Raw genomic sequence first — 14,953 nt, forward strand, 5'->3', positions numbered from 1 at the left:
TTTGGGTACAATTCTCTCATACTGGCCACTGGATATTCAACATGGCACCTCATGGCAAAGAACTCTCTGAGGATGTGAGAAATATAATTGTTGCTCTCCACAAAGATGGCCTGGGCTATAAGAAGATTGCTAACACCCTGAAACTGAGCTACAGCATGGTGGCCAAGGTCATACAGCGGTTTTCCAGGACAGGTTCCACTCGGAACAGGCTTCGCCAGGGTCGACCAAAGAAGTTGAGTCCACGTGTTCGGCGTCATATCCAGAGGTTGGCTATAAAAAATAGACACATGAGTGCTGCCAGCATTGCTGCAGAGGTTGAAGATGTGGGAGGTCAGCCTGTCAGTGCTCAGACCATACGCCGCACACTGCATCAACTCGGTCTGCATGGTCGTCATCCCAGAAGGAAGCTGACGCACAAGAAAGCCCGCAAACAGTTTGCTGAAGACAAGCAGTCCAAGAACATGGATTACTGGAATGCCCTGTGGTCTGACGAGACCAAGATAAACTTGTTTGGCTCAGATGGTGTCCAGCATGTGTGGCGGCACCCTGGTGAGAAGTACCAAGACAACTGTATCTTGCCTACAGTCAAGCATGGTGGTGGTAGCATCATGGTCTTGGGCTGCATGAGTGTTGCTGGCACTGGGGAGCTGCAGGTCATTGAGGGAAACATGAATTCCAACATGTACTGTGACATTCTGAAACAGAGCATGATCCCCTCCCTTCGAAAACTGGGCCTCATGGCAGTTTTCCAACAGGATAACGACTCCAAACACAACCTCCAAGATGACAACTGCCTTGCTGAGGAAGCTGAAGGTAAAGGTGATGGACTAAACCCAATTGAGCACCTGTGGCGCATCCTCAAGTGGAAGGTGGAGGAGTTCAAGGTGTCTAACATCCACCAGCTCCGTGATGTCATCATGGAGGAGTGGAAGAGGATTCCAGTGGCAACCTGTGCAGCTCTGGTGAATTCCATGCCCAGGAGGGTTAAGGCAGTGCTGGATAATAATGGTGGTCACACAAAATATTGACACTTTGGGCACAATTTGGACATGTTCACTGTGGGGTGTACTCACTTATGTTGCCAGCCATTTAGACATTAATGGCTGTGTGTTGAGTTATTTTCAGAAGACAGTAAATCTACACTGCTATACAAGCTGTACACTGACTACTCTAAGTTATATCCAAGTTTCATGTCTATAGTGTTGTCCCATGAAAAGATATAATGAAATATTTGCAGAAATGTGAGGGGTGTACTCACTTTTGTGATACACTGTATGTCTGTATAGATGCCGGGTCGGCCAATAGCACCTCTGAGATTCGATCCCAGATCTCAGCAGTGGTGGGTTAGCGTAACAGATGCTGTGCCCCTTGAGCACCTGGTACAAGTAGTTTGTTCATAAATTTAAACCAATCAGTTATTAAAAGTGATAATAACTGCTTAAATGCTCATCCATTTTAAGTGCACATTAATGTTTCACCTTTTTTATGCTTCTGTTTCTTTTCCTGTGCACACAGCTTCTTCTTGAGCGAGCTGGAGAAGTGTCTGGAGGATCCGGACAGGGTGGCACCTCTGTTCATCAAACATGTAAGTAATGTGCTTGAGTGACACAGTAGTATATCACACAGTGTAGATCTTCTGGCTGGTAAAAAGAAGACCTTGATGGCTTCACACATGGTGGTGGGGGTGCAGCAGGGACGTGTGCCCCTAAATTTGCAAGCTTACATTTTCAATATTTAGCGGTGCTCAACAGACATAGTTGGCTGTGTCTGTGGGAGGTATGGTCAGATTGGGTTCCACGTAATTGCTGCTGCAATAGCGACTCCAGCTGTTCGGCCAAGGTGCCGGCTTAAGCTATATCACCACACGCCACACGATGTGTCCAATCTGCATCTGCTTCTTTTCACCTGCCAGTGTGAGGTTCCCATACAGAGCTGTATCATGTATAGACTAACCCCTCCCCCCCGCCCCCCACACACACAGGGTGCCTGGACCAGTCCCGATGACCGCATATCTATATAAGGAGGAGACCTTATATAAGTGTTGCTGTTGGCCTGGCTGGGCACACAACAGACATAATTGGCTGTGTCTGAGGGAGGTATGGTCAGATTGGGTTCCTTTAAAACTGCTGTTGCAACACCGATTCCTGCTGTTCGGTCAAGGTGCCCGCACAAGCAGTATCACCACACGGCCCCCTCCCGCAGCATGTGTTCAATCTGAATCTGCTTCTTACCACCTGCCAGCGTCAGGTTTCCTCACAGAGCCTTATCGTGTACGGACTACACCCCCCCTTACCACACACACAGGTACCAGGACCAGTCCCAGACATTGTATACCTATATAAGGAAGCGACCTTGTCTTACACTTACGAGTTTATGACTAAGCGTTGCTATTGGCCTGGCTTGGAGCTCAGCATACATAATTGGCCGTGTCTGAGGGAGGTATGGTCAGATTGGGTTCCTTTTAATGGCTGCTGCAACACTGAGTCCTGCTGTTCGGTCAAGGTGCCCTCACAAGCATTATCACCACATGCCCCACCCCCCAAACTAAGCATTGGCCTGGCTGGGAGCTCAACAGACATCATTGGCTGTGTTTTAGATTGGCTGTGTTTTAGAGAGGTATGGTCAGATTGGGTTCCTTTAAAACTACTGCTGCAACACCGACTCATGCTGTTCCATCAAGGTGCCCGTGCAAGCAGTAGAGGAAACATATTGTGCACATGACTAAATCCACTACTGGCTGGTGTAAAGAAGCAGCTGGTGACTTCACATGTGTTAGTCTGCGGCTGAAGCCCTGTGATGGATTGGCACCCCATCCAAAGCGTACCGCCCTTTGTCCAGGATTTCGGAGTGAAACCGGACCTTCCGCGACCCTGACCAGGATAATTCGATTCATGGAAATGAACTGAAATGTAAATTTTTGCTGTGTTTAAAGTGCTGATGTTTCTTTCTGCCCCACATGGTTTTGTTTTGTTTTGTTTTCCAGGAGCGTCGGTTACACATGTACATCGTGTATTGCCAAAACAAACCCAAATCTGAGCACATCGTCTCTGAGTACATAGACACTTACTTTGAGGTAAGATCCAACATCCGAATTCCAAACTCACTGCTGCTGGACACATCGTTATACAAATTCTATTTCATTCAGCATGTGGCTGAGACGTATTCATTTACAGCTCTTTTTGTGTCGATACTTTTGTTGTACGTTCAGGATCTCAAGCAGCGTTTGGGCCACAGACTGCAGCTCACAGACCTGCTGATTAAACCTGTACAGAGGATCATGAAGTACCAGTTGCTGCTAAAGGTCAGGACACACACACTTTCTGTTTCCCACCCTGTTGTGTTATGTTAGCATTTTGTATGGCACAGCAGGCTTTGTATACGCTACTGCCAAGGCTCGACTCTTGAGTTATGAAACTCGGCGGTGCCACTGGCCTTGATCTGGATTTAATCAAGGAGAGCATCCAAGGGTCTGATCTGCAGTCGCTTCTTATCACCTGCCAGTGTCAGGTTCCCTCACAGAGCCGTATTGCGTATGGACTTGGCACACGTGCAGGTGCCAGGACCAGTTCCAGGGAGTGGCACTATTTTGGGAAGAGACCCCATCCAACCTCTGCGCCATTTAAGTGCCATTTAATCTCATAATATTAAACTACACCATGGAAAAAAGTATTGGGACACCCCTTTTAATTTGAATTTTTTAATTCATGTGTTTTGCCACAACAATTGCTAACTTTGCAGCAACAGTTTAGGGAAGGCTCTTTTCTGTTCCATCATAACTGTGCCCCTATTCACAAAGCAAACTCTACATATACATGAAAGACAAGAAAAACTTCATTTAAACTAACTCCAGTGTCCTGCACAGAGCTCTGACCTCACCCCCACTGAACAGCTCTGAAATGAACTGGAGCATCAATTAAGGCTTTCTTGACCAACATCAGTGCCCAGTCATACAAATGCTCATTTGACTGCATGGGCACAAATTCCCACAGACAAATTCCAAATCCTTGTGAAAAACCTTCTCAGAAGAGTGGCTGTTGTTATAGCTGTAAGGATCACATACTGTAGATGTCACTCTATTTTAATACCATTTGTTTTTGAACTGGGATTCCAACAAGTGCATGGTCAGGTGTCCAAATACTTTTGGTTATATAGTGTAACTTCTGATTTTTAGGAATTTGGTCACTTTTGTTCACTCTAGGATGTAAAATTGCATTCATTAAGCCTGGAACACCTTTTTGCACAGTGAGAATTGAATACAGTGTTAATATCCAGCACTACCTGATTCGGTTTCGTAGCTTCACAAAGGTAATAAATAAAAATTCAGATTTTCTGTTTGTTTTTCAGGATTTCTTTAAGTTCTCCAAGAAGGCTGGTGTCGATACGACAGAGCTAGAGGTACAAACAGCACGTTATTTCTTCCTCTGCTGACATTTTACTTACTTACCCAGTAATATTAAAGCAATAAATTATTTTTATTTTCTTTTTACTTTACAGAAAGCAGTAGAGGTCATGTGTGTTGTTCCCAAGTGCTGCAATGACATGATGAACGTGGGGCGTCTACAGGGATTCGATGTAAGACTCTATCACTGTATTAATGCATTCTTGATGCTCTATCTGCAGCACTGTAAAGCACTGTTATGAGCCTGTCAGTCCAGCAGGTGGCGATGATACACCATTATATAAAAATTTATATTTTGCCATGCCATGCATATACACTGATCAGCCATAACATTAAAACCACCTCCTTGTTTCTACACTCACTGTCCATTTTATCAGCTCCACTTACCATATAGAAGCACTTTTACAATTACAGTTTTACAATTACTGACTGTAGTCCATCTATTTCTCTACATACCTTTTTAGCCTGCTTTCACCCTGTTCTTCAATGGTCAGGACCCCCACAGGACCACCACAAAGTATGTATTATTTAGGTGGTGGATCATTCTTAGCACTGCAGTGACAATGACATGATGGTGGTGTGTTAGTGTGTGTTGTGCTGGTATGAGTGGATCAGACACAGCAGCACTGCTGGAGTTTTTAAATACTGTGTCCACTCACTGTCCACTCTGTTAGACACTCCTACCTAGTTTGTCCACCTTGTAGATGTAAAGTCAGAGACGATCACTCATCTATTGCTGCTGTTTGAGTTTGGTTGGTGGACTATTCTCAGTCCAGCAGTGGCAGTGAGGTGTTTAAAAACTCCAGCAGCGCTGCTGTCTTATCCACTCATACCAGCACAACACACACTAACACACCACCACCATGTCAGTATCACTGCAGTGCTGAGAATGATCCACCACACATATAATACCTACTCTGTGGTGGTCCTGGGAGAGTCCTGACCATTGAAGAACAGCATGAAAGCAGGCTAAAAAAGTATGCAGAGTAACAGGTGGACTACAGTCAGTAATTGTAGAACTACAAAGTGCTTCTATATGGTAAGTGGAGCTGGTAAAATGGACAATGTGTGTAGAAACAAGGAGGTGATTTTAATGTTATGGCTGATCAGTGTATAGGGTGCATACATGTAGGTGGATTGAGTAGCACTGAGTGCAGTACATTGTGGCGCCTCTGTCCACCAGTACAAAAGCAAAGCCTAAAACATGTGGACACCCCTCCTGATTATTAAGTTTAGGTGTTTTAGCCACACCCACTGCTGAGCAAGTGTATTGTATACAATCAGTTATACAACAGTATTATATGCTTCCAGTCTGTAGCAAGAGTTTGGGGAAGGTCCTTTTCTATTTCAGCTTGACAAAGCAAGATCCATAAAAACATGGTTTGACTAGTTTGGTGTGTGTGTGGAGGAACTCTAGAGGTCGGACCTAAACCCCTGTAAATGATTTTGGGAAGAATGACAACTTGGTGATTGTTGGGCTTGAACCAGCAACCTTCTGATTATTAGTCCAGTACCTGGGACTAATACCACTGGGCTTTCTAGAGCAGGGTAGGAGCTAGAAAGCCAGAACAATCTGACACTAGCTTATACTGGAACACCCATCCTATGCCTTAAAATGACAACAGGCCCCTTTTGTGGCTCCCAAATTATAATTTGTCCCTGCATTTCTTATATTTTCCTCCAATTTAGTCATTTCCATTTCTCTGTTCCTTATAATTGGCCAAGAAGAGCTGAAGACTAGCTGCTAGAAAGACCCAAATCAAATATGTAGTCACATTATGCCCCATGTGTTTCCCTACTTCTTTTTACAATACCTCAACCGCACAGCAGATGTCGCTATTGTCACTATTGTATTTTTTCCAGACACAGGCAATTGTACCGTATCTGTTGACATGTAGCCAGACTCCAACCTTCCATAGTGGTGTGCTTTTCTTAGCTTCTAATGCTCCTGAGTCGGGGCTTCTTCTAATGATATTTATGTGTGTGTGTTCAGGGTAAGATTGTTGCTCAGGGACGGCTCCTCCTCCAGGACACCTTCATGGTGTCGGATCAGGATTCAGGGCTGCTCTCCAGGACGAAGGAGAGGAGGGTCTTTCTGTTTGAGCAGATCGTTATCTTCAGTGAACCGCTGGACAAGAAGAAGGGATTTTCTACACCAGGCTATCTGTTCAAGAACAGTGTCAAGGTATGAGTTCCTGGTTTATTCATGCAGTCAGTATCACTGCACCATCAATCTAATTCAACACCCAATTCACTGTGGTGCTGTATGGGTGTGTATCAGTATTTTAAACTTGTTTATTTCATGTTCTCTGTGTATATTATATAGGAGCATGTTTGTCTGTATAAAACACATTACCCTCTCTGTGTGCTTTAGGTCAGCTGTTTGGGGCTGGAGGAGAGTTCGGACAGCGACCCCTGTAGGTTCACTTTGACCTCCAGGTCTTCCACAGGAGGCACAGAAAGATTCGTCCTGCAATCGTCCAGCCCGGCCCTGTGTCACACCTGGGTTCAACAGATCAGTAGCATCCTGGAGAACCAGAGGAACTTTCTTAATGGTAACATACTTTCCTATTGTGCTTAAAATCTTACAGGTAATAAAAAAGTTAATAAATAACAATACAACAAAACAATATCAATAAAAAAAAGCATAATAATAATCATATTAATAAATGCATATTATATAAATAATAATATAAATATTAATGTAAATAATAATCATATTAGTAAATGCATTGTGTATAAATAGTAATATAAGTAGTAATGATAAAAATAATAATAATCATAATAATAAAATAAATATTTATACATAATAATGATGTTATAAGTAATTGCATAATAATTACTTAATTATTATTATTATTATTAATAATAATAATAATAATAAAATATACAAACACAATAGTTATCAATATAAAATTAATAATAAAATAGTAATAATAATAATAATAGTAATATAAATAATTGTATAGTATAAATAATAATAATAATAATAATAATTTAACTGTATATATATATATATATATATATATACAGTATATATATACATGTATATATATATATATATATATATATATATATATATATATATATATATATATATAATATTAAGAAAATATAATAATAATAATAAAGGTGGCTTGGGTGGCACAGTGGTAAATTACACTAGCCCACTACCACTGGGATCCAGAATTCAAATCCTTCTGGGCATCTACGTACCAACAGGGGTGGGGGTAGGGGGTGCTCAAAGCCCCTTGTATTCCTGCATTGTGCCCACTGTTTTCAGGGTAACCAGACCTACTGCAACCCTGACCAGGATAAATCAGTGGTTAATGATGAAATGACTATTAATAATAGTCTAATATCAATATCATCATTAACATAAGTAGTTTAAATATTAATAATGAAAAGAAAAAAAAATAATAACAATAATAATAACATCTTCATCCTGGTCAGGGCTGCAGTGGGTCTTGTTAAAGGCAGAAAAACATTTGCTCACCTAGACTTTGAGGCAATGTAGAGCAACCAATACACCTTCAGCATGTTTTGAACAGAAGGGAGGAAAACAGAATACGTAGACATTGGAAGAACATACCAAACTCACAGACATGTACTTCTCGTGTACAGTAGCAGAGATGATGCTGTCTTGTTTGAAAAAAATATAATCAGGCAAAAAAAATGACACATCTTTGGTCAGTGCTGAAAACAAGACTTGTTGTATTTATATGTGTTGTATTTATTTTGCAGCACTGACGTCTCCCATCGAATACCAGCGGAACCACGTTGGAGCCAGCACTCCCATTCCATGCAGCAGCAGCAGCAGCAGTAGTGTCGCTGTCATTTCCCGACCTCGAGGATCCAGAATTCCCCAACCCATGCAGTCCCACCCCCCTTCATCCTCAGGTACGTTCCCAGAAGTCTTTGGGACATGTCCTTTCGAGACCCCCATGAACGAGTCGCGAGAGGAGACCCGTCCGGCTTCTCGAGCTGCAGTGTCCCCGACGACCCTCACTCTATCCAGGCCTCGATCAGGGTTCCCTTCACCCATAATCTCCCCTTCGAAACCCCTGAGTCCAGGTCAGTTTACCCCGAGAGTCTCCCCCTCCGCCTGGCCGCCAGTTACAGAGCAGAACCAGAAGAGAAAGGAAACGGATCGGGTCAGTACCTGCTCCTCGGCCAGCGAACACTCCACACACTCCCTGCACTCCAATGGGGTAAGAGCCCAACTCCAAACCTGGGGTATAGTCATGGACTAGTCCTGCTCTTCTGGCTTTTTACTAACCTTCATACTGGATGAGTCGTGGAGCGGAGAAGATCATCCAGGTCCTGTGGAGCTTAACCAGCTTGTGTTCTTTTACTAACCTGCAATAGCTGGAAAACAACTTCAGCCAGACGTGTACAGAGATCTTCTACAATCTGTAGAAACATCTACATGTATTTGAAGAAATCAGTCTAACCCACACTAACATTCTTCATCTAGCCATTAATGAAAAATGCTTCTGAAAGAAACTCATCAAGCACTTACGGAAAAGCAGCTTTCTGACTCAACTAACTTCTCCGTGCTTTGCTTTCCAGTATACGCACTCTTGCTTTTTCTGCATATACAATAATCTGAAAAAGTATAAAGTAGAATAGAATACGTTTGTTAATCATACATACATATACATGTTCAGTACAACAAAATGATTTCTTCATGGTAATGTCATAATAACCCTGAAATGATTCACATTGTAATTCTACTTCTTTATGAACAAATACATGCAACTGATACTTTAATGCACTCTGTAACCTTAACATTGTGTGTGTCCTTGTGTTTGTGTGCTTGTGTGTGTATGTGTTTGTGTCCTTGTGTTTGTGTGCTTGTGTGTGTATGTGTTTGTTTGGGTGTACATGTACATTTGTGTGTGTGTTTGTGTGTGTTTGTATATGCGTGTGTGCGTGTTTGGTGGGGTATGTATGTATGTGTGTGTGTTTGTGTGCTTGTTTGTGTGTGTGCTTGTGTGTATGTGTGTGCTTCTGTGTCTGTGTGTTTGGATGTGCATGTATGTTTGTGTGTGTGTGTTTATGTGTTTGGGTGTACATGTATGATTGTGTGTGCGTGTGTGTGTGTTTACGTATGTGTGTGTGTGTTTGGTTGTATATGTTTGCTTGTGTGTGTGTGTGTTTGGATGTTTGTACATGGGTGTGTTTGTGTTTATGTGTTTGGGTGTACATGTATGTTTGTGTGTGTGTATGTATGTGTTTGTGTGTGTGTGTGTGTGTTTATGTATGTGTGTGCTGGGTTGTATATGGGTGTATGCTCATGCATGTATGTGTGTGTGTGTGCGTGTGTGTTTATGCGTGTGTGTGTGTTTGTGTGTTGGGCTGTATATGTGTGTATGCTCTTGCGTGTATGGGTGTGCGTGTGTATTCTTGTGTGTGTGTTAATGCGTACTTATGTGTTTGTGTGTGTTGCGTTGTATATGTGTGTACATGTACGTTTCTGTGTGTGTGTGTGTGCGTGTGTGTATGCACATGTGTGTATGTTTGTTTTTTAATTCTCAGAGTGAAAACAGCAGCAGCAGTAGCAGTGTATCCACCATGCTGGTGACCCAGGACTACGTGGCACTGAAGGAGGATGAGATCAGCGTACATCAGGGTGAAGCTGTGCAGATCTTATCCTCCAACCAGCAGAGCATGTTCCTGGTGTTCAGGGCTCCCACTGAGCTGTGCCCAGCTGCCGAGGGCTGGATCCCTGCCCACGTGCTGGGTCATACCTCTACCCGTGCCACAGACTACACCAGCACAACCCTCAAGTATGCAAAGCCTGAATCTGTACCATGTACAGGCTTCACCACTACTGTTCGCTCAGACCAAGCACATGTGTATGACTGGAGTATGTATGAAACTTTAAGGTGTCGTAGGGTGGCTTAGATACCATGTTTACATGTACATTTGTGGCATTTAGCAGATGCTTTTATCCAAGGTGACTTATAGTTACGACAACTGAGCAACTAAGTCTTAACAGCCTTGCTCAGAGGCCCAACAGTGGCAACTAGGTGGTAATGGGGCTTGAACTGGCAATTCCCTGATTACTAGTCCAGTACCTTAACCACTGAGCTGCCACTGTCCCACCTGACAGGTGACAGGTCAGGTGACCCTGAAAGATTGAAATCTGTCCCTAGATTTCAATCACTTCTGCAGCTGTTGTTTTTCTGAGACGGAAACGACATCTAGGAATTTGAAATTCCTAGATGTCGTTTCCGTCTCAGAAAAACAACAGCTGCAGAAGTGATTGAAATCTCAGGACTGGCATGAAATACACAAGTACGTGTAAGTTTCACAAGTTAAATGAATGTGTGATTGAAGTGTCTTTCATGATCTGTACGCAGGAAGTCATCGTCATGGCACACGGCACTGCGCATCCGCCGAAAACCAGAAAAGAGAGAGAGGGAAGGAAGAAGAGATGGCAGGCAGCAGAACAAGGTTTCTGTAAAGGTAATGCCTCCCTAAATAACCAGTACTTCCTGTTCAGCTGTCGCCCTATCCTGACTATAATAACCACATTTATGAGTCATGACATCGTGGAAACTAGGCTGTGTTCCAACATTTTTTACTTGCTCCATCCTTTTGGTTGAACCCTATTTTTCTATATGAAGGATTCATCTTTTACTCCGTTAGCCAATCAGGGCTTAGAATGCAATATTAGCACTCAAGTAATTTTTATTCATGAAGAACTATTTTATGTACTCAGGTGTCTCCTCTTTTTTCTTACAGCTTCTTAATCCAAACTACATCTATGATGGTAAGTCTGGTGAAATCATCTCAATCAATCATACAACACCTGTTTTTAGGTCAAACACTATATGGCCAAAAGTATGCAGACACCCCTTTGAATGACTGAGTTAACAGGTACTAACAGGTACTAACAGCAATACAATAATCTCTATAAAGTTTATAAAGTAAACAATCCAGGGTGGCTCGGTGGGTAGCAATGTTGCCTCACAGCAAGAAGGTCCTGGGTCCGGGTCCTTTCTTTGCATGTTCTCCCCGTGTCTGCGTGGGTTTCCTCCGGGAGCTCTGGTTTCCTCCCACAGTCCAAAGACATGCAGTCAGGTTAATTGGAGACACTGATTTGCCCTATAGGTGAATGAGTGTGGGTATGTCCTGCGATGGACTGGTACCCCGTCCAGGGAGATACTGTGTGCCTTGCGCCCATTGAAAAGCTGGGAAAGGGAAATTTTCCTTACATTTACTTTTATTTGATTGAACCCAAGATATTTCATGTTTTGTCTGCTCAACTTAATTTAATTTGTTAATAAACATCTATTCCAGCTTTTAAGGCCTCTCAGACATAGCCAATCATGTCTGTCTAGACGCCCAGCCGACCAAACCTAGATCTCAATGACAATGAGCTATTGTAATAGACCATTGCGACACGCTAGCGCTCAGAATAAACTCAGAGAAGAACTGAAAATGTGCAGCCCTGTCTAAGCAACTTCAGGTTCTAATTTTGTTCGTTTGTTCAAACAACTGTCCTTACATACAAAGTATAGCACATGGAACAGTGGTTTATTTGGTAGAGCCCAGAAGAAAACCCAAGCTGTTATCTTATGCTATGAGGAATAGTCAGATGTCATCTGTGAACCACCAAAAAGACAGATATTCCATTAATCAAAAGCCACTGCTCCATAATTGTGTCCTTTTGTAAAGCTTGCTCGAGTGTGCACAAGTGTTCTAAAAATGTAATTGGTCACGGTGTTTGACCAGTAATAACATGTTCCAGTCAGTCACAGACAAAGAACAACTGCAGAAATCATTAAAACCCCAACCAAGTTATTTACAACCATATACCCATGTATATTTATGTATTTTTGGTGTGTTTCAGCTCCCCCAGAATTTGTAGTACCATTGACTGATACCACGTGTGATAGCGGAGACAGTGTGACTCTGCGCTGTAAGGTCAGAGGTCAACCCAGAGCCTCAGTGTCCTGGAGGAGACCTGATCAGAACCTCCTCAGTGATGGAGGCAGATATACACTGACATACAGGTATGGGACACACACACTTGCAAAGCTCAAATTCATGCAGGACTGCTATTAAGGGATGGGGTTGTCATGTCAACCACAGATGGGAACATTGATGAATCCTAACACTACGCAAAGCTAATAAGTATATATTGTAATATGCTTATTTATAATTTTTACATTAGTAGGGGGGGGGGGCTAAAATTACGTGGCAAACATTTTTAATCATGATTAATCGCGATTAAAGAACCAAATTAATCGTGATTAATCACTTGCAAAAATAACTAAGCACAATTTGAACAGTTATGCACATTTTTATTGCAAGAACATGTTTACCAATAAAACAATTTATAAAATTATGATAAAATTATTAAATCTAAATTCGTTTTTAGAAAGCCAGCCCACTCCCTTATACTGAGTGTAAGTAGACCAAAAGCTGGACCCCTGAGCAATGGAAAAAACAATATGCTCCACCTTTTACTATTTTTTCTACATTTTTGAGGAAGCGAAAAGATGGCTTTAACTCATGAAGTACGCAACCAGCTGTAAGATACGATGAAGGATCCATAATAATACCTCATCTGGTGGACTTTATTTGGTTAATGTTTTGCATGGTTGTGTAGCAACTAACAGGAAGCAATTTTACAGGTGCACACTATGATACAAACACACTCCTGATCATGTTTCTATATTAGGATCATAATGCACCCATACGTACTGCTAAATTTATTCAGTACTGGTTTACTGAACCAAGACGGTCAGGTACTTTCCTGTCACTAGATCTAAACCTTAGAGAAGCTTCGTGGAAAGTTCTAGAGAACAGATGTGTAGACGATGTCATCCCTTAAAGAACTAAATGATTGTCTGCTTCATTCTGCTTCAGTCTGCCATTATAAAGCATTTAGGATTACAAAAGCAATTCAAAAATGACTGAAGCTTATCTGGAGGTAGATGCTGATCCAGCTCCTTATTTCACAATCTTGCAGTCCATGTTATAGTTTCCCACTCTGACCTCTAGATGTCTCCCAAGCTCTTTCTAAAACCTTGAGGTGTTTAAGTCAAAGTTCTATAAAGAGTTAAAAGACTTTCAGTAATTAGAAAATAAAGTCAGCGATTTGGAGTCAGATCTAAGTACCACCACCCAACTTAGGCTCTATTATTTTCGACATATCAAAACTATTCATTGGAATTGGACTATTATCCTGGGAAGAGTTGAAGGTAAAAGAGGAAGAGGATGGCCAGCAACAAGTTGAATGGATATAATTAAAGGGAACAAAAAAAAAGCCATTAGGACGCCTGAAGACCCAATCAGAAGACAGTCGAAGACAGTCACCAGTCGAAATCGATTAGATGACACTTAATAATAAAATACAGTCGAGTGTATGATTGTAAACATCCAAGAACGTTCCAACTTCAGGCTTTGTGTTGTATGGATAACATTTGTCACACTGCACAATTTTAGATCATCAAACCACACATTATTTCACACAGAGGAAACATCTCATAAAGCATTTTTTTATTTATCTATTCATATTTAGCTTGTTAGGTGATTTATAGCAGGGGTTTTCAACCTTTTTGGACATGCGCCCCCTTTCATGTGCCAACATTGAAATTGCCCCCCCAACCCAATACCCCCGCAACAACCCCCACCCCCCATCAACCCTCACGCAGAAATAATTGCGAAAGCTCTTGACAAGCTAAAACAATATAATTAACGTTTTGCGCATCATACACACCATCATTAAAATTAATTAAACTAATTAAAATACTAAAACCTCTATCCTTTTTAATGCGACGGTTAAACAGATTCTTCGAGAACATTATAGAAATGTAACTAGTCATAAATGGTAGATTAGAGCAGAAAACGTTACTTCACAGAGCCAAGTAAAGGCAAAAGTACATAATTACTAAGTTTGTTAGTTCAGGATTCTCTGCTTTGACTGACAGAAAACTTTTAGCTCCACGGACAGAACGAGTCTGACTTGGCTACAGCTTTGTGGTAATAGCCAGTTTAATTAAGCAGCTGACCAGTAAGGAAAGTACGACGGCGTATTAGGGCCTTTCTAAAGAAAAATATTTTTTTAAGTTTTAATTTTGAGAATATAGTCGTATAAGTTTCGATTTCGAGATTAAAGTCAAAATATTATGAGAATAAAGTTGAAATATTACGAGATTAAAGTTGAAATAATTACGAGATTAAAGGCTAAATAATTATAAGATTAAAGTCAAAATATTATAGCCATAGCAACCTCCTTGTGTTAAAATGAGGGATGTTCATGATTTGTTGTACTTTCATATCGGTTTCACAAATAAAGAAATCCTCGATCTCCTGCACATCAGCACCAGTTTGTTATTAGTATAAGGACAATGAAATGGCTTTGCAATAAACTGGGTTTATTTAGAAGAACCTGCGCCCCCGGTGTGCTCAGGCTCTTGGTCGTCAGCAGTACTTCAACTGAGCCTTATGGACTCGTACGATAGACTAAAGCCGTATAGCATCGCTATAAATAATTGCATTGACATGTTTAGTCATCATGTCATGTGGATGGAA

General features: G+C 41.7%; 1 protein-coding gene across 1 annotated transcript in view; it reads left to right on the forward strand.

Moving 5' to 3' along the window:
* The window catches only part of triob (trio Rho guanine nucleotide exchange factor b), a 173,835-nt gene that overhangs the window by 150,254 nt on the left and 8,628 nt on the right, over positions 1-14,953 (forward strand). Inside the window, exons 42-53 of the mRNA XM_062992645.1 lie at positions 1,516-1,585; positions 2,984-3,073; positions 3,209-3,301; positions 4,345-4,395; positions 4,495-4,572; positions 6,393-6,584; positions 6,774-6,954; positions 8,144-8,610; positions 9,941-10,191; positions 10,768-10,873; positions 11,153-11,180; positions 12,264-12,426. Coding sequence (XP_062848715.1) covers positions 1,516-1,585; positions 2,984-3,073; positions 3,209-3,301; positions 4,345-4,395; positions 4,495-4,572; positions 6,393-6,584; positions 6,774-6,954; positions 8,144-8,610; positions 9,941-10,191; positions 10,768-10,873; positions 11,153-11,180; positions 12,264-12,426 — 1,770 coding nt within the window. The remainder of the gene's footprint in view (positions 1-1,515; positions 1,586-2,983; positions 3,074-3,208; positions 3,302-4,344; positions 4,396-4,494; positions 4,573-6,392; positions 6,585-6,773; positions 6,955-8,143; positions 8,611-9,940; positions 10,192-10,767; positions 10,874-11,152; positions 11,181-12,263; positions 12,427-14,953) is intronic.

Source organism: Trichomycterus rosablanca, chromosome 3 (assembly GCF_030014385.1).
Source record: "Trichomycterus rosablanca isolate fTriRos1 chromosome 3, fTriRos1.hap1, whole genome shotgun sequence".
Lineage (NCBI taxonomy): Eukaryota > Metazoa > Chordata > Actinopteri > Siluriformes > Trichomycteridae > Trichomycterus > Trichomycterus rosablanca.